Source organism: Sander vitreus, chromosome 23 (genome assembly GCF_031162955.1).
Source record: "Sander vitreus isolate 19-12246 chromosome 23, sanVit1, whole genome shotgun sequence".
Taxonomy (NCBI): Eukaryota; Metazoa; Chordata; class Actinopteri; order Perciformes; family Percidae; genus Sander; species Sander vitreus.
Window position 1 is genome coordinate 12780485 of NC_135877.1, and position 27915 is coordinate 12808399.

Sequence of the window (27915 nt, forward strand, 5' to 3'; positions counted from 1 at the left end):
TTGTCTGTTGTGCCTGTATATGGAGGGTCTACTTTCTACTCGCCCAAAAAAAGAGATGATTTTAAGCTTAAAAGCGAAGGTTGGAGAAATGCTACTGTTACAACAAACTTCAGAAGACATCACTGTCAGTAAAGGATTCAAGTGCTTAGACATCACTGAGAGTAAAGGATTCGAGGCTTAAAGCTGCCTTAAGTAAAATATTTACTGATGGAGGTTTTGATGTTTAATTAAAGCAATGATCCCCCTCAAACGTATGTTTTTAGTATTAAACTTAAAAGGTGCCTCTAAAAGGTTTACAACTTGCTCCTTTATTGATTTGTATTAGGCATGACATTGGTTACGATAGTAGTATATGTATGAGTAGTGATGTAGGGGATTGTAGCGCTGCAACGAACAATAGTTTTCATTAATTGATGAATGCTTTAGCCTATGAAATGTCAGAACATAGTGCAAAATTCCCACAGCTCTTGCAAATTATTCAAATTGCTTGTTTTATTTAATCATCATTGACATATATGTCACAAAGTATTAAATCCTTACATTTAAAAAGCTTGAACTAGCATATGTTTGGCAATTTTGCTTGAAACATTACCAAAACATATAATCGATTATAAACAGACCTGCCGATTAATTTTCAATTAGTCAATCGACTAATGGATTAGGCATTTATACCCCTGAGACTTTGCTCAAGATGTTAATTTGTAGGCTGCATCACAGTTCGATTGGCCTGCGTTTTAAGGTGTAAAATGATTCTTCTCTACATGTGTTGCGTCCCTTTAATGCCACATTGTTGGAGAGATGGTTTAGCTAGAGTTTCTAATATTAATGGTCCCATTCATGGTGAGTTAGTGGAGAGAGAGAGAGTCTGGCTGACACAATGCTGAGTCAATTGGAACAGAATACACACACACACACACACACACACACACACACACACACACACACACACACACACACACACACAATCCCACGCACTGTGGTCAGTGAGGTAGGAAGTTCCCCCCCACCAGATTATGAGTCAATCCCTCATAAACCACAGTCTGCATGATGTAATCACCACAGAGCATGATCACATGGATGGTATGTAATGTTCAATGCAGCTTGAATTTAATTTAATATGTGATAAACTATGAAATTATGAGAATGTGAGGAGTTTGCCAGCTTTGCTTTTAAATTGCCACGTGCTACAAAAAAACACTGAAAAACTTTCAATCTTTACAGTAAGAAAATGTTGTAGTTAATTTGCCATCCCGTCAATCGCTGTCACTGATGAAGGCGATAAATTGTGTTTGCCCGACTCAACTGAGGTTTTATGTTCCCCAGCAGTGGTGTTGCATTTATCTGAGAAATTAGTTTCTGTGATGAGATAAGACGGGATCTGGGAATATTGCCTAGTAGTTTTATCTCAAAATCTTGGGGTCAATGTTAGATTTGTGTATGTCCTGTTTAAGTGTCCTTTTATGGTAAATTCCCTGTATTTATAACTTTGGTCTTTTTTTTCTGGCAAAAAAATAACCAGTAGACTAGGGTGCAGTAATGGATCAACAGTAGTACCTGTGAACAAAAAGAAGAAGAATTTTGTACAAAAAGTTGGTAATTTTGAAAAATGTTCATTTAAATTAGCTTAGACTGTTGCAATGGAGTGAAAGGAGGATTGCTTTAGAACTGAATAAAGTAAAATCAAGGTAGAACGTCCAAACCTATTCTTTAAATCACAAAGTAGCTCTACCAGATGTTCACACTTGATAGTTGCCTTGGTTTAACCCCCAATTCAGGAGTTTAGATAAGGGTTAAATTCAGTTAAAAGCCCCCATACAACAATGGGGCACACACAGGTGTTTTCACTTAGTATGGTAGTGTGATAATGAGCCAGATCCCTTCTTCCAGTATAGGGGTGCTTTGCAAAAGACTTTTTGAATAAAAATCTCATAAAATGTAAATAATTAACTGCTTTTGTTACTCTACTAAAAACCAACATGATGTCTTTGTTTGAGTAGAAGTTTAAGTAATGTGGACAATAGGTAGACGATACATTTTAACATGTCACAATAGGAAAAGCAGGTACAAATAATTTAATTTAATTTTTAGATGACTCCATTTAGCTGCTTTAGTTTCAGGGTCCTGGTATCATGCATGCTGACTCACTGTGAATAGAGTCATTGTTAATGTTATCAGTAACACTTGTGCTTTACTATGACAAGTCAACATGTCTTCTGTGAAAATGGCCTGTTATCCATTCTCTTATCCATCAATTATGGACTGATTAGCATCAGGTTTGGAGCACCACTTAATATAGCCAACATATAAACACCCAAACTCTCATTGGCATTTTTATACAACACCACAAACCATCATATATTTAAAAGAAAAAAGAGTAATCATGTATATTCCAAAAGTTATAAGCAACATTTTGTTAAAGAAAGTACAGTATACCATATGTCATTACAAATATTCCAGACGTTACGGTAAGGTACATTGATTATTTTGGACTGAGCTGGAGTGTACAGATCTACAGAAAACAAGTTTTTTATATTAAATTATTAGTTTGGTTGGGGTTATGGCAGAGACATTTTGTTAGCTGTCTGGCCTTTGTTGGGCTAAGGCTTGAATGATTTCAGCCAGTTTGGACGAGGGACGAAATGTCACTAGGTTATTATAATGGTGTAAAATGTTGCCGTAAAATTGCAGCTATCTTACTATATATGTGGAATACTGTTAAGAATGAAACGCATTAGATTTTATTGACATAACTTGTTCCTGAGGTCGTCCATTCGAGTGGTACTGAGTTGTTATGACTACAAGATCTCACAAAACATTTATATTTTTTCTATTAAAGCTATAACGCACACACAAGCCAAACAGAATCTCACCCGTCTTTCCTGACACGTGCACAAACACAAATTATAACAAAGCAAGGTTGACAGAGAGGTCAGGACTGTTTGTTTACTATTGTCCTTCCTTTGTGTGTGTGAATGGGTGTGCGTTGTCTGTTCATTGTGTTATGGGTGATAAACAGCTCACCTCTATCATCCTGTTGTTTACTCGGCCTTAGTTACACTGAGAAGAAACATCGGTGAGCGAGCAAGCGAGAGACACTGATGGAAGAAATGGAAAGATGGAGAAAGAGAGAGAGCAAGAAAGAAAGATGTGAGATTAAAAAAAAAGGAGACATGTAAAGATATAGCAGAGAGTTAATGTTGCTCTTTTGTCTGACCTATATGCAGGACTGGGCCTTTTTTATAGTGTGTGTGTGTGTGTGTGTGTGTGTGTCTGTGTGTGTCTGTGTCTTTCTTTCTCTGGCCTTATTTGAAAGTCTCCGCTCCCTCTCACTCCATCAATATTTGATTGGAAATATCTCTTTCTGTAGTGTTGAGTGTGTTTGTGTGTGTGCACATATGAAAGCTAATAGAATTACATGCAGTAAATACAGTCACGCAGGTACACTAAACGTGTGTGGTTGTGTGTGTACATCGAGTAACATATTAGGGCTGCTACTTTAATGCAACTAACTTTCTTTTTATCAATTAACCTTCTTGGTTATTTTTCCGATGAATTGATTAATTACTTTTTCGATAAAAGGTCAGAAAATAGTGCAATATGTCCATCGCAATTTTGGCAGAGCCCAAGGTAGTATCTTCATATTCATTATCAGATTTTGTATGAGAAATGTGTTTTTTTTTTTATTTTCGTCTCAGTTTGTGGTGCTAGTTTGAGTGTCAATTAAATCTGTGTTCAGTGTAGAAATGAATCTATAAATGTTGACCTCTATTATGAGTTATGGATTAGTTTAAGGAAATGCGCAGCCTGAGAAGTAACCGAAATTGAGTTACAAATGAGGCCAAAAAAAGCCCTTGATGGCCAGTAACAAAGGCAGAGAGACAAATAGAAATGGAGACAAATAGAAGCAGAGAAATATATATGAGGTGTAAACTGTAGCAAAATATCAATGAACACAGTACAGAGAGCTAAGTCAGGTGCAAAACCTACACACAAGAGAGAGATAAAGGCAGAGACCAGGACAGAGAGAGAGCCAGGCAATTCAGAGACAGAAAGGGATGATGAAAAACAACCCGAAAAAGGAGCGTGATATTCACAGAAATGAATGCAGACAGACAGAGAGGGGGGGAGATAAAAGAAGAGATGCAGACAAACGAGAGAGAGAGAGAGAGAGAGAGAGAGAGAGAGAGAGAGAGAGAGTAAGTGAGGGTGACGCATACAGGGAGAGTGAGACAGAAAGCTAATGGGGAGCTTTACAAGGTAATGGACTGTGGATCCCCTGTGGTCTGATGGTAGTCCCATTCAACCTGTGTACTTTAGGCATTGTCTGCTCCATTGTATATTCAATATCCAGATGCTCCACAGCCCTGGGGCTTTTGCACAAGAGTACTCTACAGCTTACACAGCCATCCATGGCAGTGCTACAGTTTAGTATCCTCTTAGAGAGACATTATTTCAAATGTTAGGTTGAATTTGTATGTTACAATTAACCAGTTTAGTTCAGCAGGACATGTGAGGTAATACACTATGATTACTCTACAAACCCACATACTGAAGAGATTCTGGTGTAATTATACCTGTATGTTATGCCTCTCTGTGTGCACTGTTTGTTTGTTTGATGTGGCGTTGGCCATGTGGCTTTGTTTGCAGAAGAACAGGTTAGGGTGTTGATGTGTCTTTGGATGCTGACCAAGAACAGCTTCTGTTTCTTAAATATCGTATCTTTGAATTCTGTGAATTATAAGGCTTCACAAGCCTTTATCTCTATCTTTATACTGTATCTACTGCAGTGTTATAGTTGCAGATGGTACTGAACCACACCACAGTCTACAGCACATCCACACACTGTGGTCACTGCTAGTGCACACAGCGCTATTTTTGTATGTTAGGAAGCATGTATCAGATATTGTGGTGAGCCACCAGCTATCTGCTACCTTTGTACCCATCTACATAGCTTCGGTATACTTTTACACTGCTCTGTTTCCTTCCAAGAGATTGATTGACACAGGCTTTGACCATAGTTAACCCTTCAAATATTTAATTTGCCATAATTGACTCAGTTAAAAGTAACAGCAAAGGGACTCCTCCAGATATATATCCTTGGCCTTGTGAGGCTGTTATTCCATTGGAACAGATACTGTAGACACACGCTGCTCTTCCAGCTACATGCTACTAGTCTGTGTTTGTGCTCATAAGCATTATAGAAAATATGACATTTGTAAGCATTGTAAAGTACTGTATGTTGTTGATAGCACATAGCCAAATGTGTAAGTCAACACTCTTGTATGCCAGCATGAAAACACCATTTGGCATTTCATTTTATTATCCTGTGTAAAAATGCTTGTAACAGAGCCTGGCTTTGTTTTGGGGTGGGTTGTGAGCCGAAAAGGCTAAGAACCGTTGGCATTACGGTAAGTATCTTCCAGCACATTTTAGGGAGGATTTAACTCTAAACTCTTTAGAAGGCTTCCTTTTTGATGAAACAGCAAATCTACTCTGACTGCAGTGGTGGGGAATGTCCTTAATTAGCCCAAACATTAGCTCTGTTTCAGCTCAGTAGCTTGAAGCAGGCACGGGGAAGGATGAGACAAAGTCAGATGGGTGGAAATGGAGCAACGGAGGGGAATGGAGACAGGAGAGAGGGAAGAAAGAGAGAGGGAAAGATAGACATACTAAAAACTGCAATTAAACTTAATCTTCTGATGTTAGTAACTTATACTAGTAGTTTTAACACTATACTGTAACATGCATATTTTTCTACATCTGTAACACTGTTGCAATTGTGGAAAAAACAGCTGTGTGTGGACACTTGCACATCCCACACCAGGCGTATCTCTCTTTCACCATAGATTACTGAGAAATCCACCTGCGTGGTTTGGTTAAATATTGAGCAATAGCTGTATGTGTTTGTATGTGGGAATGAGCACGTAACCGTTCCCCATGGGAATGACCATCACCCAAGCCAAAACAGTATGACCACAAATTCTTTTGTCACCAAACCCTGTCTCTACATGTCTGTTGATATTTTGATCTGCCAAAGTCATCTCTGCTTTGAGGTTTTCTTTTTTACTAGAAGTTACAGGTGTGTCAGACACTTAATGTAGATGTATTTTTGACAAAGACTCCCGTCTCTTGTTTTGTAAAGCTATTTATGGCTCTTGTCTTGCTCATAAATATGTTTGGCAAACCTTAGCTCAGCTTTGTTTGTTATTAGGGTGCCAACTGTAAAGTGTGTGCTACTTCAAAAGACAGATGCGGCATTTGTGTATGAATGGGTGTGTAAAAACATTTTTGTGGGTGTGTGTTCATGAATGTGAGGTGTGCATGCGTGGATAACTTATCCCATTGTGTTTGTTCATATATTCTTAACTATTGAATTCATTTAGTTTACCGCCCTGACAGAAACTGTTTTTTTGAGGCTGACGACGATATTTAGGAGTTTAAAATAAGCAGATAACATTTTTCAGTACTTTCTGACATTTCAGAGTCTAAACAACACATTGATTATTGGGGAAAATTATCTGAAGATTATTTGTGAATGAAAATAATGTATTGCCCCCTGCTCTTCTGTGAAAAATCACCCTACAATACAAGATTATAAAATATGATAATAAGGGTCGTATAGAACAAGTACATTAGTCTTAAATTGACATTTCATTTAATCCTTTACAAGTTCCATTTAATCAGACAGGTTCTCAGGTCCATTTAAACATGTTTTCTCATGTGTGCACACTGCTTTTTTCCACTGACTCAGCCCTCAGACAGGTACAGGTACATAAAGTGCACCTGTCTGAGCGAGGAATTACATGCAGTTCTCAGAAACAAACTTCCATCACCTATCCTATTTCCTTGTATTTCTTGTGCTCCCTCCGCATTTTTTCTCTCTCTTAATTTTGGTTTATCATTCCATCCAACCTCCAGACGACCGCAGTTCGACCCTGGTATTTTCTCAGTCTGGTGCACAATCATTCGTCCATCTCTTTATTCTCTTCGTCCAACTCTTTAGTCACTCTGCTTCTCTCTCCTGTCCTATTTTGTCTCTTGTTTTTTTTGTCAGTCTTTCATTTCTCTTTTTGCTGTCTACTCTGTTATGCTGTTTGTCTCTGAACTTGTCTTCCTCTGTGCTATCATTTTTCTCTCGCCTCTCTCTTTCTTTTCTCTCTCTCACTCTCTCTCTCTGTCTATAAATAGCAGTCTCGTGGGCTGGAGGTGTTACAGCAGCAGCACCGCATGATTCATATTTTAGCTGTGCCTTTTTATTTACTTTCACCAGTCTCCTCACTAGACCTCTTCTCTTCTCTTCTCTACACATAAAGGCATCTGGATCATATTCAAATTACTTTCACCCCAGTAAACTCTGTGTATTTGAGTGTGCTCTCTAAATAGAGGCCACAAACAATCATGGCCTCCATTCATCAAGCAGTCTCTTCTTTAAACTCCCAGATAAACTCCAACTCCTCTCGTGCTTCGTGTTCAAACATAGAAGAAACTAGATTTATGAATGTGAAGCAAGTATCGGCAAGTCCTTCTCACCAAGTTTTAGAGAGAGATAGAGACTGCTGTCAGCAGTGTTTACTGCTGAGTAAAGTTTATTTCTTCTATCTTATTGACCACACAGAGGTATATGGCAGAACAGTATGTCACACTAAACCAGTTCAGAAGCAAAAGAACGCTCTCGGAGTGTAAAGGTCAGGTCATTAGCATCAGCTGTAGCAACATGAGGGTTTAGGCCAATTTATATTGGCCAATATTTTGTCACCAGTTTTTTAAATATCGATATCTGTGTAGTCCAAGTTCAGCATTGGTTCAACTCTATTGTAAAAAATAAATTATTGTATGAAGGCATTTTTATGTATCTATGCATCCATGCAACATGAGTGTGTTGTGTTTGTGTCCTCTTAGAGCATTTAAACACTGAACACTTTCTAAGCAACTTGAATGTGTGACCAAAGTGTGGCTGACGACATGAACTATTGTTTGTGTAAAAAGATGCCATTTTAAAAATATGAAATTAATTATTTAATGTTCTATGTTGTATGAATGGCCTGAACAGCCTGAGCGAGAAGAGAGAGGAAGAGCTAATGTTAAAGTGTTGGAAGGACTGGACAGGCAGCACTCTATCCATTATAGCACTAGTTAATTTAAATGAATGGAAGCTGATTTTTAAAGTATTTTAATACGTAGCTATTTTTAAGAGAAATGGTTGCTTTAATGAGTTTATACCATGCACATTTCTCATATTAATCCTACTGTTGTTCCAGCTAGTCTGCATTTGCACTATAAAGTGTCTGACTTCATCTTAATAGCTTATAATAGCAGATATAGACACATACAGATGTCACAGTGACCACAAATACTAAATATATGCTATTATAGATATACACACGTTATGTAAATATACCTATGTATGCAGTTACATGCATGTGCAAACAGAGTATGATAAACACTGACATGTTTAAGACACACGGAAAAAGGTTGAGGTTAGGGGGGGGGTCTGAGGCCAGATTTAGGGTCAGTGTTTGGGGTCTTCAGGGGTCTATCGGGGGAGACCTGAATGATGATAGATTAGTAGAGACAGATAGAAGAGGGAGAAGAAAAGGAGAAGGTAAAAGAGAGGAAAGCTCACCCAACACATGAATAATGTCCAATGTTCTGTGCTGACTTCACAGGATGTGAGCAATCTCAGTCGTGTGTGTGTGTGTGTGTGTGTGTGTGTGTGTGTGTGTGTGTGTGTGTGGCAAGAAAACATTAAAGCTTTGGTAAATGTGGGTTCTGCTGTTGGTTTATTCATACTAGCTTCATTTAGAGGTTTTGTTTAAATAGGTAATTCTGGTTGGTTGGTTAAATGTCAAAGTCAAGGTCCTTGTTGGGAGTTTAATCCTATGACTTTGATAATTTCTACTTCTTCTCCTCCCCTTCTGCCTTGTACTTCTACTTTTGCATTATCACCATCTTTATTCCTCTTTTTTTGTTCATGTCCCTTTTTTTCATAGTTAAGAGAAATCATGTACTTGGAGAAATCAGGTACTTGATACACACCAAAAAACTAAATGTGTATACATGTACATGGTACACTTCACTTCCTTTCTTTTAAAGGTACTTTCTATTTATCTACTACCTGTAGCTTTAATCTTTGAGATCACCACCACCTATACTGGTAAAACTAGATACTTTTCAACATGACATCATGACTTGGCATAAACATACACGCCACTTTCCGTGGCGTGTTATCTGTACGCATTTTGAGCTACGCAATCACACGCAATTCACATGCAATCGCAAGGTAATGTAAGTCAATGGAGGCCAAACAGCGTTGATAAACACGCTAAAAAGCGAGTATGCGTCTTGATAACACGGCAATAATGGCATACGAATTGGCGTGTCATACATACGGCACTTCATGAGATCAGTCTGTACTTTCTGTATCTGTAGCAGTTACAGATGGTTCAAAACAGTCAGTTATTAGATAAACAAAACAGACAGTGCATGACTCCTGGTTTATAGCTTGACACATGCAAACACAGCTGAAGATTTGTAACATTTGGAAAGGTGTTTTTATGGCCGCATTTATTCATATAAATCTAGATAATAACAGTGTACTGTACACCTGTCAGTGAAATATGTCAGAGTAAAGTAGCATCAGTTTAACTGGTACATTGTGGAAGATTTATAGAGAATAGAATCAGACCTTTGCATTGCCGATCTGTCAAGTTTGCACACAATAAATAATATTGCCACATGAAAACATGTGACAAGTTCTGGATCAGGAAGTTGAGTTCAGGTTAAGAGGGTCGATTCCCTTTGAGGTCACAAAAGGTTTCAAAAAGTAAAAATATCATAACAAGAGGATTACAAATCCAAATCTCTCTAAATGTGCATTTGTGTTCCTGTGGCACAGTTTAGCTGGAAATGGAAAGGAAACACTACTAGGTCAGGTTTTGCATTCTTTGGTGAGCGGGTGAAGCATAGCAGTAATGTTGTCAGAGGGTGGGGGTTCAGACAGCAATGCAGGCCTAGTAAGAGGTTTGATTTCCTGTGCCCATGATACAGCAAGTTTCGTGTGAAGAGCGTCCAATTTGTGGGTTGCAGCAAATGTCACAAAGCCCTGCTCTGACACCATATTTTTTATAACCGTTCATGTTAAGTATTTATCATACTATGAAGAGACTGTTTTTCAGGTTTTTATCAGAGAAATGATGAATGATTCACCCTGGACTTCCAACCACAAACTTCATCTGCATTAATGCTGCTGTATGTGTTGGCACAGCACTTAGTATGGACAGGTGTGGGAAGTCTTTTGAAGTTGTAGCTTTGATGGATCCTATCATCGTACACAAACTTCTCTCTTTGGCTTTGCACAACTCTGTATCGCTGCCAGTCGTCACATGTTCCCCCAGAAGCTGTTTGAACAGGCAGCCAGTTATGATAAAGCTGCCTTATCAAAAACCAAATGTAATCATCAATGCAAACATCCTGCTAGAGCAGCACATTCTTTAGATCTGTACCCATACATGTACTATGTGTTCCTGAACTTATACTGTGTTTATATTGTATGTCTTCATACTGTAAAGTGCATGTTCGCCTCATACTCTGTTTCTGCTTGACTGTCTAACTTTCTTACCTATTTTCTTCTTCCCTCTAGCTTCAATCTTGTTTTTTTGACCCCTCATAAACCTCCAGCAGCGTGATGTAACGAGTTTTTGTGTATGCGCACACCTGCTTTTGTGTGGTTTTTTTTTTTTTTTTTATCTCGGCCAGAAAGCCTTGTGGAGGCATTTCTGTTGACATTTACCACCCTTTCTCTGTTTGTGCCCCCCTCTCCCCCAAGTTTTCCAGATTGTTCTTTCTTTTTCTTCTCACTTGTGTCTATTTGGACCTTATTGACCTTTTTTATATAATGTGTGTTTATAATTTATTTATATATCTTTAGGAAACAATCCCTTCCCTTTGCACTTTCAATTTCAATTTTTTCAATTAAAATGCACATGCAAACATTTGATGGTTTCAACTTGTCCCATGTGCGAATTTGCTGCTTTTTCTTGTCTAACATTGTAGAAAATGAAATATATTTGGCTTTTTGGCTATTGGCAATTTCAAGATGCCTCATTGAGCTCTGAGAAATTGTGATGGACATTTAATTTTTTTTAATTTTCTGACATGATTATTTGATTCATTGACAAAATAATGTGCAGACTAAACGATTATGAAAATAATCCTTAGTTGCAGCCCTACTGGGATCTGTTTTTAATAAAAATTTTAGTTATGTACTGTAACTTAATAATGGCTTTCTTACATAAACAACATTACCTGTTGGGAGGATAGTTTAAAGGGGAAGGAAATACATCCATGCACACTGCTAGCTGTTCAATAAAACTGCAGTCTACAGTTGGCCACTGAGAAACTCCACTGCAGCAGCTGCTCAAACGTTTTAGTAGACCATCACTTACTCTCCTTACTAAACATTTAAACCTGCAACTTTCATAGCCCTACTCGTACTTTCACGCAGTCGCTGCTGTACTTTGAGGAATCTCACAGATGAAAAGAAAAAAAAGTCTTATTCAGTGTCTCTTTCTTCCTTGGCCTGACCCTTATATCCTCATATACTTCATTGTATGGATATTTTAAGCAGCACTTGTGTTAACTCAGGCTTAGAAATCGTATTGTCATCGCTCATTGTTGTCATTGTTCCCAAGAAAGAAAGTTGGACATCTTTTATACCTGCCCTCACATACATATCTTATTCAAGTGTAAAATAGGTTATAGGCACCGTGAAAGTTTTTGTTATGGATCATGTGTGTGTCTGCGTATGTGTGCAGTGACAGTAATAGGAGCTCAGCTATTGTACAGGTCTTTGTAAAACTAATCGCAGCCAGATGTACTGTGTGATTAATTATAGACGTTTTCTTTCAGAGGCGACAGAACTGTACATTATTGTAATTATCCAGCGTTTTGCCCTATAAGGTCTGCCAACCATTACACTAAAGCAGAGACCGCTGAAATAGCAAACTTGTTTGTTTCTTAAGACCCAAAATGGGTCACTGGTTGAACTCTGATGGGGATTGAGAAAAACAGTTAGAAATGTTTGTGTCAAGGTAACTTTTGAAACCTGGAGTCCTACAGTAATATGAAATCTTTTCCTTAGTACTGACATGTAGCACAATGGTTTGTGGCACTTTCAGGTGTCAAATTGTGACAAATTTCTCAGTTAATGCTTAAACTTTCTTAAATATACTTTTAAAAGAAAAATTGATTATGCGAGTAGCTGGTGCGGTGAAAGAAACCAGGAGCTACTGTACGTAATAAGAACAAGCCTTTTCAACTTAAAAAAATTAGTTAATTTCATGACTAAGAACTACTGATTCGTCCTGCCATTTTATGAATAAACCTTTTAACTTTCTTCTTTTATAAAAGTGTCTTTGTTAAAACGTATTAATCAGGCCTTGTGGTTATCTTAGTATAATAGTTTGTTCGGGAAAAGGTTGTTACATTGTGTGTGAATTGGTATAGTAGTCTCATTAGTGAGGCCTCGTTGTCATTATTACACTTATAATTCCTGAGAATGAGGCTCATTATGAAGTTATACGATTCTGCTTTTGTCTCAATTGACAGCTTATTATCCTCTCATATCTCCCTCTCTCAGCCCTCTCCTCCTTAAATCCCTCTTTCCAACTTGTCCTCTCCTACCTCCTTTTTTCAGCTCTCCTTCCCCTGATCAGCCATTAACATCTGCTGATCTCTTCTTCAGCTCCGCTCCCATCTGTCCTCCTTCTCCTATCCCCTCCTGTTTTTACTTTCACACATTTCACCAAATTTCTCTCATTTTTATCCTCCAGCTGCTCTTAAACGCTCCTTCTCTACTACTTCTTTACAGCCCATTGCCTCCTGCTGCTCCGGTCTCTCCCCTTGATTATCTATTCACATAAAAATTCTTGCAAGATCTATAGTAAAATTCCCATTCAGCAAAAGAATACACCTAAACCTGGATAACTGGGTTGTCATCCAGCAGCATCAACACTCCTGTGTTGTCCAACATGCTTGTGAAGCAGTGATTTTTCTCGACAAAGGCAGTGTGTGTTTCGAGTTGATGTAAGCGTTAGACTGACTCAGTCCTTGTGACATTGACATCTCCATCTCTCAGCAAGGCATTGCTGAGACAGAAAGGCACCTCTGCTGTAACCCGACTCTGTGTGTGTGTGTGTGTGTGTGTGTGTGTGTGTGTGTGTGTGTGTGTGTGTTTTATCATTGTGTCATATAATCTGAACTCCATTTCTGCCCTCCTTGTCTTCTCCTCTTTCTCCATCTAAGTCTGCTGTAGTTTGCACAGTTGGCTTGACTTTAGCTGTCAAGGAAACCATATTTATTACTGAAACCATTCGTTTTGGCCTGCACTCTTGTCTAGTTTCCTTGAAATTTTTTTGTCAAATGCCACTATTCAAATATGCAGGTTATTACTCATTTTGTATGTGTGTTTATGGTGAGAATACTGTAGATCAGGCACTGTATGGAACATTTCTGCATTGTGTGTCGTCCCAGGAGGAAAGACTTCAGAGGACAAATATGCCCATTTCCTCTTACTGTAACCTCACTTCCGTCCTCACTTCCGCTCTCACCCCTCCTCTTTGCTTTCCCCCCAATTTGGCGGTCACATGTGTGTGCACAGTGTCTGCATCTGTATAAACCACATAATTATTCATGCATTTATTGTGTCCTTGTAAGTACAACATATATTTTTCAACATTCTTAAAGCGCCCATATTATGCTCATTTTCAGGTTCATAACTGTATTTTAAGGTTGTACCAGAATAGGTTTACATGGTTTAATTTTCAAAAAACACCATATTTTTGTTGTAAAAGCAGTGCTTTGCTATTGAGAATGAGGTAGCATGCTAGCGTTAGCATTAGCGTTAGCATTAGCATTAGCGTTAGCTATGCTACGAGCTAACAGTTGTGGTTAGCCAGCTCGTTTTGGCTTGTGACATCACAAGCCGTGCCGATTTTGAACAGCTCACTCGGAGACTGAAGGCAGGACACATTCAGAAACCGTATCTCACTCAAAACTCATGGATGGATTTTTTACAAAGTTTGTATGCGTGTGGAAGCACCAGAGACACAGAAGAACACCCCAAATCCCAGAAAAAGTGTTTTTTTCATAATATGGGCACTTTAAGTTTAAATGTGTCTGCTTCAAAGTTAATGAGATAGCGACATACAGTAGAGCAAACGTATGAGAAAAAAAGTAGACTAATGTTTTTTAGCAGTGTGAGCTTTGGCAGTAATGGACTCTCATCTGTAAAAAATTAAACCCCAAAACTGCATGAAACAAAACCACAGTCACTCATCAAACATACCCACAGAGAAACACACACATTCGTACATTTGGCTGCTGGACGTTTCTGGAGTCCATACAGTCGTCACTTACAGATTATTCAGTTTCTAGCGCATGGCTCTATTGGTAGCCAGTATCTGTTTAACGTCTCTGATAACCACGTCAGAGATGGAGCCTAAATCAGTTTCTCTCCTTCGTCTCCACTAACCAGCTGCAGAGGGAATATAAGCCACTGCCAGGGGAGGAAAAGAGCAGAGAGACATACATGGGCACTGAAGGGGGCATAAAGATATGGAGGAGGAAAGAGATTGTTGACTTATACCTTTCCGACGTTTTAACTTTTTTGTTCTGTCATATTTTGTTTTTCTACCACTTTCAAATTCACGTAATTTTCCACTCATTTCTAACTCTCCCTCTGTCTCGTTCCCTCTCATCTTTTTCCACTCTCCTTTTCCCTTGACATGAGCTAATCCCCCTTTTATGCTTATTGTATAGACGGGACTTGTGGAGTGTTATGTGTTATTTTTTACACGTGGGTTTGTACTGTTTGTGTTTCATATGTGTGTTTGTTTATATCGCTTCAGGGTTTTTGTTAATCTGTTGACAACATTGGGGGCTTGTGGAGTAGGAGGACACAAACACTGACACACACATCAGAGAGGCCGTGCATGTAGTATTCTTAGTCAGTGTGTGTTTGTGCCAAAACAACACTGAAAAGATGTAAGCTGACAGTTGAGTACTCTCACTAAAGTGGTTGTTTAGCCCAAATTATACTGCCCACAGGGTCGGTGTGACGTAAATGTCGTCATCAGAGGGTATTTGCATAGGTCTGTGTACCGCCAATTGTTATGACCGCACGGAGTATGCGCATGTGTGTACGTGTCCTCCAAGTGGACGGTATAAACCTGCTATGTGCTCATGGGGACGCAGATGTCTGTTCTGGAATATAATCGAGCCTTTAGGCTGACAGAACATAGATGCCGACTGCTTTAAATATTTAACACATATTATTAATTGCATGCTTTTACTTTCCTCTCTGTCTGTGACCTAAACAAATATTTTTTAATGTTAAAACATCTATGGCTTTGGACCCATGGCTATCTTTCAAAATAGGCCTAAAGGCAAACATTATATAATAGTGTAGAAGTATGAGGATATAGCTCTATGGTAACAAGTCATTTTAATTACTTAATTTAACTTAATTAAAGGTACCCTGTAGAGTTTTCTTATATATGTTTACAATAACTTGTTTCTCAACAAATCACATTGTGTGTATCCTTGATGCCTAATAAACACGTTGAGTGCATTTCCAATTTTTAACAAATATTTTTACTTTAGCATCCATGTTTGCTAGCTTACAGTCTTTTTTTAATCTGTCAATCAGTAGAATAGCAGGAAGCAGGAATGTGTTTTGCATCACCAGTATGCCCGTGCGCACGGACAAGATACCAACAAAATGGGAACCCACTCATTCAAACATGGCTCCATAGAATGAGTGGTCACAAATTTATTTGCGTTTTTCAGGCCAATACTGATGTAGGGCTGAGACTCTGGGACCAATTATCTCTTAAAATCCTTTGTATAAAGTATATACTGCATTGAGTATTTTCATGGATTTTTTTCTAATCAAAACAAAAATTGTTCAGGAAGCTTTTTCCCCCAAACTTAGTTTTACTTCTAGCTGAAACCAGCTGATCGCTTCAGTCGAGCATCCATATTGTTTGCAGCAGTATACTGAAAAACACAGAGTGCTGCTACTTGATTGGATGCCGATGGCTGTTAATGCTGTTCATGTGAAACCTGAGATGTGCTAAAGTTTAGCCTAGGCGTTAAGAGTGGAGGCCTTGATTTAATGGAGTGTAAAGGGATAGTCCTCCCAGATTATGTAATAGTTTTATCTGGGACAGCCCTCTTCCTCTCTCTAGCACTGGCCTAACCGTCTGTTAGATCATCAGTTACTGTAACGAGGTCAGGACCTCGCTATAAGACTTAATTTACACCAAGTGGAATCCAGAGAGACATGCACATAAGCACACAGAAACACAGCACATCGCAACACACAGATGTGGATATATACAATGTTTCCTGGTAATGAACTTGGTATCATCTGTTGGTGTTTTAGTAGGCTTTAGTAGGGATTTTATCTATGATCCTGCTACAGTATATTGGATGTTTCTTTTTGCTCCAAAGCCATACAGACTTGCTCAGTAGTCTCTCTTTTAAGCATTCATCCAGATGTTGTGGTAGTGAAAAGGATTTAAAGGTCTGAGAAGTAGACACTTTTGGAATGGACCATATCTATCAACATAGTGTGTCTGTGATATTAAGACTGCAACCTTTAGGTTAATAACCCCCTCCTACACGCACACGCGCACACACACAGTCAATTGTATTCACTTAAAAATTCTAAAGTTTACGTATAGGCTTGTTGCACATAGAAACACAATCGCTTTATAGTCACACTTGACATACACACATGACACACAAGCTGCATAAGCACTGTCTGGCCGCCTCTGCAAAAGGGGTCAAATTCTTAAAAGTTCAAAGACTTTTGGGTACCTTCAAGGCAGGCAGGATTGCTGATATATGAGAGCCATTACTTTTGAATGTTTCAAATTAATCTTAGTTCAAAGAGCATTTTACAGCCAAATCAAACAAGACACAATTAGATGCCACTTGTTTTTCAAAAATGTAACTGGCATTGCTACTATTTTCCTTTTGCTCTCACATACAAGCACATCCTTTCCAATTCAGACCCATCCAAACCTATTTAAGATTACTCCTGATAATCTTCTTCTGTATTACTAATATAATAATGAAGCTGAAGCAAGTAATAAAAAAAGCCTTTTAATTTGACCAATAGTAACCATTCAACCATAAAACTTGGATCCTTGTTTTCTTCACGAGACTTCATTGGATCATTGTTTCCTGTTTGTGTGACAAAAGAGACCATTGTTGGTTGCTAATCATGTTAATCAAAATCACAATCAATGAATAGAGCTTTATTATAGTCCTGAATATTGGAACCGGTTGGCTCAGCTGATTCGTTGGACATTGGTTTTAGATTAAAAGCCTCAGACAATGTTCTGTAATGTGAAGGTCACTGGTTCACAGATATGTTGTAACTAAGAACTACTGTGAACCATAGAAGCCTGGCATGTCATCATTTTTACTGATTAGCTCCAAATTTGGGATAATTTCTGGTATAATGTTATTTGTAGTGCATGGCATGCTGTTCTGTTAAGGATTAACACTTTCGAGGGGAAGTTCTACTTATTATCGTCAGATTTCCTCTCATTACCTTGGATCAAGACGGCTGGATCAAGTGGCTTAACTGAAGGGTGTGATGTGGGAGAGGAGCCATTTTTGAAATGCATCCTGCTTGTATTCTGGGGGAATCCCGTGAATAGAAAAGAAGGGAGAGTAGAAAGAGTGAGTAAAGGATAGGGAAAGATAGAGGAGTGAAGAAAAGGTTAAGGAAAAAGGAAGATGAGAGAGGAGCAGTGAGGAGACGGAAGAGAGGAGGGGAGATGAGGCGTGACCAGCAGAGCAGAGGCTAATGACTGCATTGGCACATGATGTGTGTGCGTTTGTGTGTGTTGCACAGCCAGGCACAGAGAGATGAAACAATAGGTTGCACACTGAGTGGCAGGCTGAGATGGCACCTATTGCGCACACACACACACACACACACACACACACACACACACACACACACACTGGGGTTGTTATTGAACCCATCTTAATGAATGGGTTTGTTTGTGGTGCCTGTTACAAATCAGACAAAGAAAAAAAATCCTGATCAATATGTCCATTCTACATTAGATTGATACCTAATCACAGGTATTTCTTTGTGGAATTTGTACACATAATCACTTTAATTGTCATTGTTACTGCATATAACACCATAGTGTATGTATCTTACCACATTTCCTACAAAAACTGATTTTCAGCCACAACTAGGTCACATTACACACACACACACACACACACACACACACACACACACATGGCCCTGGTTACTGCAATATGTAGAGTGGTGATTGATGGGAAACCAAAAACCACTGAAATAGGAGAAAATAAGGAGGGAGGGGCGCGGGTGATGGAGAGACAAAGAGTGAGCGAGGCAGTTGGAAAGAAAAACAAGAAGGGAAAGAAAGAGATAAAGCAAACACGTGGGGAATATAGGAGGAGGGTGTGAACAAGTGAACTCAAATCTCAGCGTTTCCTTCATTTTGCTGAAATGTGTATTAAACAATGAGATCAGTCTCCATCACTTTATCCCCCCCTCTGACTTTTACTGGAACGTATGCATCCTCTATCAATAAGAATAATTAAATCATTCTTATTAATAACAGATGCTCTCCCTATCATATACTGGCTAACCATAACAAGCTGTGGTAAAGGTCTTGGAGAGGTTCTGGTTGGTGTGTTTAAGTGAAACACGTGCCTGTGTGTGTGTGTGTGCGCGTGCGTGTGCGCTGCAGGGTTCTTTGCAGGAGAGCGTTTCTAGGGTGTGGGGGGTCTGAGGGACACTTTGGCTACATTACTAATGGAACACACCAGGCCTTTTTCTTGTACTTGTGGATACACTTATGCACACACACACACACACATGTGCCCCCTGTCCACCACTTTAGGTCTTTACTGCATATAGAAACAAATCAGCTCATTCACTCAACTGAGAGGCTTAATGTAATCAAGATTCACAGATCCTGATTTTTCTCTTGAGTTACAAACTCAGACTCGAAGGACTCGAAGGTTGATCAGAGGAACATCGAAGTGGGTCAGCAGCACATTCTGGAGAAACTGGGATGAAAGGTTTATAGTTCAGTTAGGTTTCCAAAAAGGGTTTCATGATTATGGCAAAAAATGTATGCTGCCAGTTGTTGTTGCTGCATGTTGAAATAATGGTATAACTATAAGGTTATGCACAAAAAAAATTTTTTTTTGCAGCTAGTCTTATTATCACTCTCAAACTCCTAATTGTGTTCTTCATGTATAAAGTTTACAGTATGTTAGGGTGCAGCTGCAGACCTTGGACAGAGTCTGTGTCTTTTTCATCATCTGGTTTAAAATCAAATAATCTCTAATTCAGCAATAAAAGTGTTTCAAAAACTCTAAGAAATGATTCACTTTGCTCGTCACTTGGATTTGATTTTGATCACATACGTTGCACATTTAAACATAAAACAATTAGAAGAATGATACACATACTGTAACATACCCATCAGTATCACTCAAGTTAATGATATTCAGTTGTGGAAAATCACAGTTATGTATCATTAATGCTGTCACTGCATTGTCATAATTATAATTATGCGTCGAAAAACTGGGTTCAAGGTTTTCATGTGATTTGAAATGATTACTGTACTTCCCCGAAATATATGGCTCTTTTGGTGGGATTCCCTTGATTTCTCATCTTTTCTTAAAATTAAATAAATTTAGCTTAATGATAAAAACAGGACAGCAGTTCATTAAAATGTAGTTCAAAGTTCATTTTCTCATGTTAATATTTTATATTTGTCAGACTATGTGGTAAAGTTTTTAGTAGAAGTACATTATTTCTTTAAAGAGCACTTTCTTTGATTTGTACAAAAACATAATAAGAATTGTACAGATCCATGTGATTTGAGGTTATCCTCCAATTTGATGTCCAAGTGGTTATATTGGAGAGTCTGACCATCTTTCTAGAGCCAATGTTAGGTTATTACTGTCAATCCATTGCATGTAGCCGTTTTGGCAGCTGAACTGTAAACTGCTATATTAGCATCAAACATAATTGGGAGAAACAGCTGCAGGTGACAAGTTGATCCAGTTATTTTTTTTAGAATTACTTCAATTTAAGGGCGGACTATAACTGTCAGTTGCAAGGAAGTATGTGGAAAAGGCATCTTTGTTTCAGTAAATATGATATCCTTCAGCTTCCGAATGCAGTTTCATAGACACAAGTACATGCATCCTGAGAACCTGCAGGTATTTTTCCTGGGAAACAGTAACATATTTACTGAGGAAATACTGAGATCTCACATTCTGATATTCTATACCCGACTGGTAGGATCGTTAACTGTAAAAGACCCTTCAGCATGTAACGGGTTTACTTGATTCTAAAACCTACTTGGCTGGTGAAACAGTAAAGTTTCATATGACTTTGTGATTTTACTGCTGAAGCTGTTCTCTTATGGATTTGTTTTCTTTATGTAAACACACATTTCTGTTACAGTATATAATGGAAAGCCTAAGAAACAGACACAGACAATCATATGCAATTATATATGCTATATTTAGGCTTCCACTGTCCCCAAGAGAGATTAGACACTTTGGACAACATCCTGTGAGTTTCGGTACCCAGAAACTCTAAAGACCATACTTAATAGTATTTGTTGTAATACAGTGGAGTACCAGTTTACCATGTGAGTGTTTATTGTCTGAGTTTTCTGGCACTCGCTGTGGTGTCTCTTGTTGCAACCTTCATCCATCTGGTGCTGCTCTCTCGCTGGGGTGCAACAGACCAGAGAAGACGAGAGCAGATGATCACTGAGCGTTAAAGCACAGTGGGATGTGCAGACTAGACGAGTTGATCGAAGGGTATCAGCTTTCAGATTCTCTGCAGGAAGCTGCATAATGCTTTAACACTGCTGATTCTGGTTCTGCCCACCTGTCTGGCTGCCTAGTCGTGTGTGTGTGTGTGTGTGTGTGCGTGCATTCATATGTTCTCCTCAGTTGGAACAGAAATAGGGCAGACAGACTTGAGCTGTCACTTATGCAAGGATGTATAGGGGGCTTCTTTCAAGTCCTCAGATAGGCGAGAGGTAGATAGCTAGGAAGCAAAGCTGGGCTTAGAGTGAGAAGTCCTTGTGTTGAAAAGAAGTGTGTGAGAGTGAGAAAAAGGGAGCGAGGCTTGGATGGAGAGTGAGAGGGTATTTTTGAGTCTGACAAACTCAAGTCTCATGATGTTTTGAAGCTGGAAGCAGAAAAGAAGGGATGGGGAGAAAGAAAACAACCACTCAAAAGGAAGACTCATGCACCATGGATCAAATTAATTCCTTAAATATATTTTTATATAGGCATTTACTGTCTCCTACAAAACCTCTACTGTTCTGTATGTGTGAGAGTTATGTACCCATTTATACACTAGAATGAAGTAGGAAATAATGATTTGATAATGAATAATAATGGATTAGGAAGCCCCCTTTAGACTTTCTGTCTGCTTTCTCTGCTCACATCTATGGACACACACACACACACACGATAAGAGAGAGCGAGAGAGGTAGAAGTAATGTTCTAGTGCCCTGAGGGAGGTGTCTAACATTGACATGGGTGGTCAGGGTCTTTTCTGAGTGCTGCTGGGAAATGGAATGTTGGCTTCCAGTCAGTCAGGTGACCGACAGCTATTGTCATGTGACCGTAATATTAAAGAGAGCGAGACAATGGGAGTTTGGGTTGGTAAGCACATACATGGATTTTTCTGTGTGTCAGTTGCTAATGGGCCATCATCAGTAAAGTGGTTGCTGCAGGATGAAGGGATAAGCTGTTACGGGCCATGACGCACGCACACATGCACACTGTCTCTCTCTCTCTCTCTCTCTCTCTCTCTCTCTCTCTCTCTCTCTCTCTCTCTCTGTTAGTCATATGATATAGGTGAGGCCCCAGGTTATACAATGTGACAATATGAGATCATTGCCTCAGAGATTGTTCTACTCTCTGAAGCAGCTCACAGGGATTTCTAATAGCTACTACCGTATTTTCTGGACTATAAGTCACTCCGGAGTATAAGTCGCATCAGTCAAAAAATGCGTCATGAAGAGGAAAAAAACATATAAGTCGCACTTTCTTTTCTTTCTCAGTTGTCTTTAGGAGCAGCATATAGTTGTCACAAGCCTAGAGCGCCTCTCGCGGCTGTAGACGGTAATGTTTTCAGCATGAAATAACATTTAAAACATGTTAAATTATATATATTTTGATATATAAGTCGCACCTGACTATAAGTCGCAGGACCAGCCAAAGTATGAAAAAAGGTGCGACTTATAGTCCGGAAAATACGGTAATAACATTTCAAAAGCCTTGCGCGCGCCTTGACCTGGCAGAATCTTCAGTACTGAATTGTCAACTGGTTGGTTTGGTAGGTATTGATGGTCAAAGTAAGAATACTACCTGAAAGGGCTGGGTGATATAGCCAAAATCATATTTCGATAACGATATATATATCAAGTCAAGTCAACTTTATTGTCAATTCTCTCAAAATATGTGCCAGACATACAAAGGAATCGAAAATACGTTTCTCTCCGACCAACAGTGCAATAAGTATAAAATATATACAATAATTAAATGTTATATTCTAAATAGTGCAAAGTTAAGCAAAAACAAACAGTATAGAGAACAAAACAAATTGATAATGTGCAATATAAAGGAAAAATATAAAATGAAAGTGAAAAAGTGTGAAAGTGTTCCTGAGAGTCTTATTATAACAACATATCACGATATAGCATGTTTTCTGGCAATTCAATAAATAAATAGTCTATATGAAATAATCACATGGTAAAGCCTATTTTTGTATACTTCTGTGTGAATTAAATATTTAGTAAAAGTACAGTCTTTTCTCATTTTATTAAGAACTTGAGTACAAAATGAACATAACATGCAAGGATCTGAATGTTAAGCATCGCCCAAATGGCATAAATATAAGATACATAACTGTGTTATGTATCGCCCAGCCCTACTACCTGATTTTTTTAGATATCCCACACTCAATAGTACAACCTTATTTCAGAATTCGGGGATTTGTTGGCACTGTAGCTTTAAACACTATGAATGATTGATGTTGAGCTTCTGCTTTGTATGGAACTGTTTGCACTAATATGCTGGATGCTTCTCTAATTCCATATTCAAATTAACGATATTGTATGTTATAAACACAAAAAAACACAGGCTCAACATGTTATCTGAAAGATGTCAGAATATTGATTAATTGAATGAAACAGCGAAACCGTTGAATTGGAGGCAAGGTGCCCCTCATTGGACTTCTATTTAAAACTAGTTGCCATGGTGATAATCCTAATAATGTTGCCAGGAGTGTCTAACCTCCCAACGTCTGATCTTGCATCACCTTAAAAATACTGTTGCTTCTTTAAATGCAATATAAAACTCTCTTGCTGTGGTCTCGCTCTGTGTTTTAGTTATTCTGTCATCTGTACTTAAACAAAGCCTTTGTGTCAGTCCTGCTGCTCTTTCTCTGTTTTTCTGCAGACCAATCTGTCTGTTCACCTTTCTCTAAAAGGGTCACAGACATTAAACGTTTTGGATGTGTGTCATTATTTCCTCTCAAAGCACAAATTTCAGTTTGTTCCAGGTAGTGGTGCAAGATATATCGACTCAATATCGTTATCGCGATATCACGTTGCGCGATATTATACCGAAAGTCTCGCGATAATTACGCGATATTTAGTTTGCGTTGCATCCCGCCCGACATGTACCCAAAGAGTATAGAAGCAACAAGAGGCGAAACTCAATAGAACGTTGTGTTACATTCAGTCCAAGATGGCGGAGCTGCAGTTCCATTGAGTTTCGCCTCTTGTTACGTCTATACTCTTTGATGCGCCTCTCGAAAAATACACATCACTTGGTAGCGTTGTATTTCCCCCAACTCATTTCCTGGTTCTCCTTCTCCATAAACAACATGAAATCAAGGAGAGGGTTAACTTTTCCTGCTCCAGATTTCCCACCGTGGTCAGAAATAACAGGGGAGACACTTTGTTTCTCTCCCTAAGACTCTTGAGTCGCTACTCAGTCCGAAGAAAATCGCTGTCACTCTCTCACTTCTTCCTCGCTCTACCACACACACACACACACACACACACACACACACACACACACACACACACACACACACACACACACACACACACACACACACACATGCCGGCTCAACGCACACACCAGAGCACGTATAAACATCAGCTGCGTGGAGCTGGACGAAAGGACCTAAAGAGAGAGCGAAGAGTGGAGCAAAAAGAACACAAAAGTAAGAAAATGAGTGTCGCTTTGGGAGACAACGAAATAACAGAGATTGAAAGAAAACTTTAGAGGCCAAAAGTAACCCTACAGTCACATTAGCTACAAAAGAGAGCGACATGCACTCGCTTCTGGGCGCTTCTGGGCGTGCCTAGCCTACCCCTGGTTGCTTGGCAACAGTAAACAGAAATTCTCCTGTGCTACCTTAAACCATGTCTTAAAAGTTACTTCAGAGGTATTGTTAAGTCACAAGAATGATGTTTTTGGATTTAAAAGTATTTATTTCTCGATAAAAGTAACACAATATATGAGATTAAATGCCAAACATATCAGATATATACATAAATACCATGTCCTGAAGCGTTTTCCGCCATCTTGAATTATTTTCTTCGACTCGAGCCACTGACAGACATCACGCTGCCCTCACGCGGCCTTCACTCGGATTGGCAGTCGCTCGTGGCCAAACAGCCACTCCCAGAGTGATAGAGAAAGACATTATATATTTATAATCTCTATGACATTTATGTCTCTATGGCTCTGGCCACTCCCATTGAAAATGAATGGTAGCCTGTCGCTTTGTCTCTGTCTCTTGTAGCTAATGTGACTGAAGGGTAATGCCTCCTCCTCGGTAGCTTGGAAATACTTTGGCTTTAAGCCAACAGATGTGCATTGCATTGTTTTTTTATACTGTAGTGTATATACAACTAGTACAACATGTCCTGTTCTATAGACATGCTCTTTATTTACTTATTTTATACTGTCCAACCAGTAAAACATGTTCTGTTCTGTAGACACATGTCGTACCAGTCCAATATGACTGTCAGTTGAAAGAAACCTTGTGTTGTAAGAAAACTTGTTTTATTTGTTATAAATCTATTTTTATGCGTTTTCCCATAACTTTGGTAATTTTACATATGTTTAAAAATATCGAAATTAATATCGATATCACAATATTCATTATCGATTTCGCAATATCACATTTTTTCAATATCGTGCATCCCTAGTTCCAGGTTAATTGTAACATCTCTTTCATTGTTGTTTTAATCTCTTTTTTCTGGTGCAACCCACTTGTAACTGCAGGTTATCCTGTGAAGACTTTATATTTTGCATGACTAATTTAATAATTTACAGTCGCAGAGGAAGTCTAAATCCTCTTAGTACTAGGTTTTGTCACCTTATTTTATCGTTGTGAGGCAGCTCTGATTTTGTTTATTTTTGGGTCAGTGATGTGCTGAATGTGTCAGCTATGGTTAGACACAGAGCTGGTGAAGAAACTAGAACAATTAATGTGCAAACACATTCAGACAGAGCAAATAAACACATACACACACTCACTAAAACTGATAAACAAGCCTAGCACAAAACAAAGTAACGCCTACAACAAAATAGAAATTAATTTTGGCTGGACATAGTTGAACGCATGACACATTTTACACACATGTTGATGTATACATTTATTTGCCTCGGGTGTACTGTGGAGTGGATAAGACTGTTTTTAATGGCAGGCTAGCAGTTACTGTTGACTTGCGCTAGCCTAGCACCAGCAAACTGCAACTGGAAGGACTGGATGAAAAGTGTTAAACGGTCTCCACTGATAAATAACACACTGGCTAACTTGGAAATGTCATATGTCCAAAATTCTGAACCACCCCTTTAAGGTATCAGTGGTATAGCTGGAATGCCCATTAATGTGTGTGTGTGTGTGTGTGTGTGTGTGTGTGTGTGTGTGTATAAAGACTTGGTGTGAATGTTAAAGACCACAATTCAAATCCAAACAACAAAAAACACGAAGGACACGAGAAGTATGAGCTGGCACCTGAGGTGAGCACCATAACGTTTCAGCCAGGGAGGAATGGCCAACTTTGAATCTTGTTTTTACAAACCACATTCAGCAACTCCTACATATGCTACGTTTACACGTGGCCGGCTACTTTCATAAACAGACATTTCAACCTCTCCGTTTTCAAAAATAACATTGTGCACAGCTGTCAGTTTTGTGTAAGTGTTCGTTTACATGTTCCCGTGTATATATGCCATCAATGCCGTCAAGAGCATGCCAAACCTGTAGGTGGCAGTGTAACGAGAAGCTCAAGCCCACGTTAGCCAATCAGAATCCTGAAAATAGCAACAACAGCAACAAATCACTTCCTCTTTCTCTCTCTTGGCTGCCTAAGCCTGCGTTTGTCTCAGTTTACATGCAACCGTGCAAACGAAGCTTTCCAAAATGTCCACTCTGGCCGGAGGTTTTAGAAAGACTCGTTTTCAGAGGCGAATTCTCTACGTTTGCGTGTAAACAAAGGGCACAAACGAAGGGAAATGTCTCCGTTTTTCAAAATAACCATGTACGTAAACAGGGCATCATTCTGCCTTTTAAGCAAAAATGCAAAGACGTGCACTTGTTCAATGCTCTCAAATGTGAATATTTCTTTTTTTTGTCTTTTCTTTAATTGCTGTAATTTTGTGAGCATAGATGGACACTTTTTTTTGTTCCATTGTGGGAATGTTTGAGGGCATACAGTTAACTTCACAATCAGAATTTGGACATTCCAATAAAACGACAAAAAGTAAATATAGTGCACTATTTAGTTTCATTTATTTATAAATCACTTTTATAAACCAGTTTGTCACAAAGTATGTCTCAGAGAAATTAAGTTTGTACTGCACTGATACAAAGAAGACACATCAAAATACAGTCTCACTCTAACGGATGTTTGCTTCTTTGATAAGATGAAAGGAGAGTCTACTGTTTCATCCCCATCCACATCCTTCTCTAGTGCTGCATTTTAATGTAATTTGAAGCCTGATAGTACCTGGTTGCATATTTCATTGCATTTGTATTCTAGCAGCATGTTTAGATGGTGCATCAGTGTGTTTGTTTTGTAAGTGTTTATTATTCCTCAGCTCTCTATTCTCCTTTGTATTATTACCTTTCCTCCCCACCCATCAAACCCTTGTCTTGCTTAATTTGAATGTAATCATGCTCACTATAATAGTGTTGGACTATTAATACAACATGTTTTGTTTGGGTAAATGCCCTCCAGATTTCAGAAGAACAATGTTTCCTTAGTTTTTATGTATGTATGACTAAACTTCCTTTTCTGTCTTGTGTGTAGGATCGCAAACTGTCCAAGTCGGAGCGCCAGCGCTTCAAAGAGGAAGCAGGGATGTTGAAAGGTCTCCAGCATCCTAACATTGTCCGCTTCTATGACTCCTGGGAGGGACCATGCAAAGGAAAGAAATGTATTGTTCTGGTCACAGAGCTCATGACATCTGGCACGCTTAAAACGTAAGTATATGAGAGATAAAAATAATTTCCCAAGATGTAAGTTTAGTGACCTCGTAACTTATTGGCATGGAAAACAAAGACTTGTATTGCGTTTGCAGTATTTAGTTCATGTGTTTTATCATGTGAAACACTTTTTGCAGGGAATATGTACAAACATGTGCATGCACACTCTTAACCACCCCTTTTCACCTTTACTTCTGAAGAGCACTGTCGTTACAGATGATGACTCACCTCCAGTTTTTTATTGAACTGTAGAAATTGCACACACACACACACACACACACACACACACACAC

General features: G+C 38.8%; 1 protein-coding gene across 6 annotated transcripts in view; it reads left to right on the forward strand.

The window, feature by feature from the left end:
* Positions 1-27915, forward strand: part of wnk1b (WNK lysine deficient protein kinase 1b) — a 97000-nt gene that overhangs the window by 19607 nt on the left and 49478 nt on the right. For all 6 annotated transcript variants that reach the window (XM_078242662.1, XM_078242663.1, XM_078242667.1 and 3 more), the window contains exon 3: positions 27447-27619. In XM_078242662.1, the coding sequence (XP_078098788.1) occupies positions 27447-27619 (173 nt within the window). The remainder of the gene's footprint in view (positions 1-27446; positions 27620-27915) is intronic.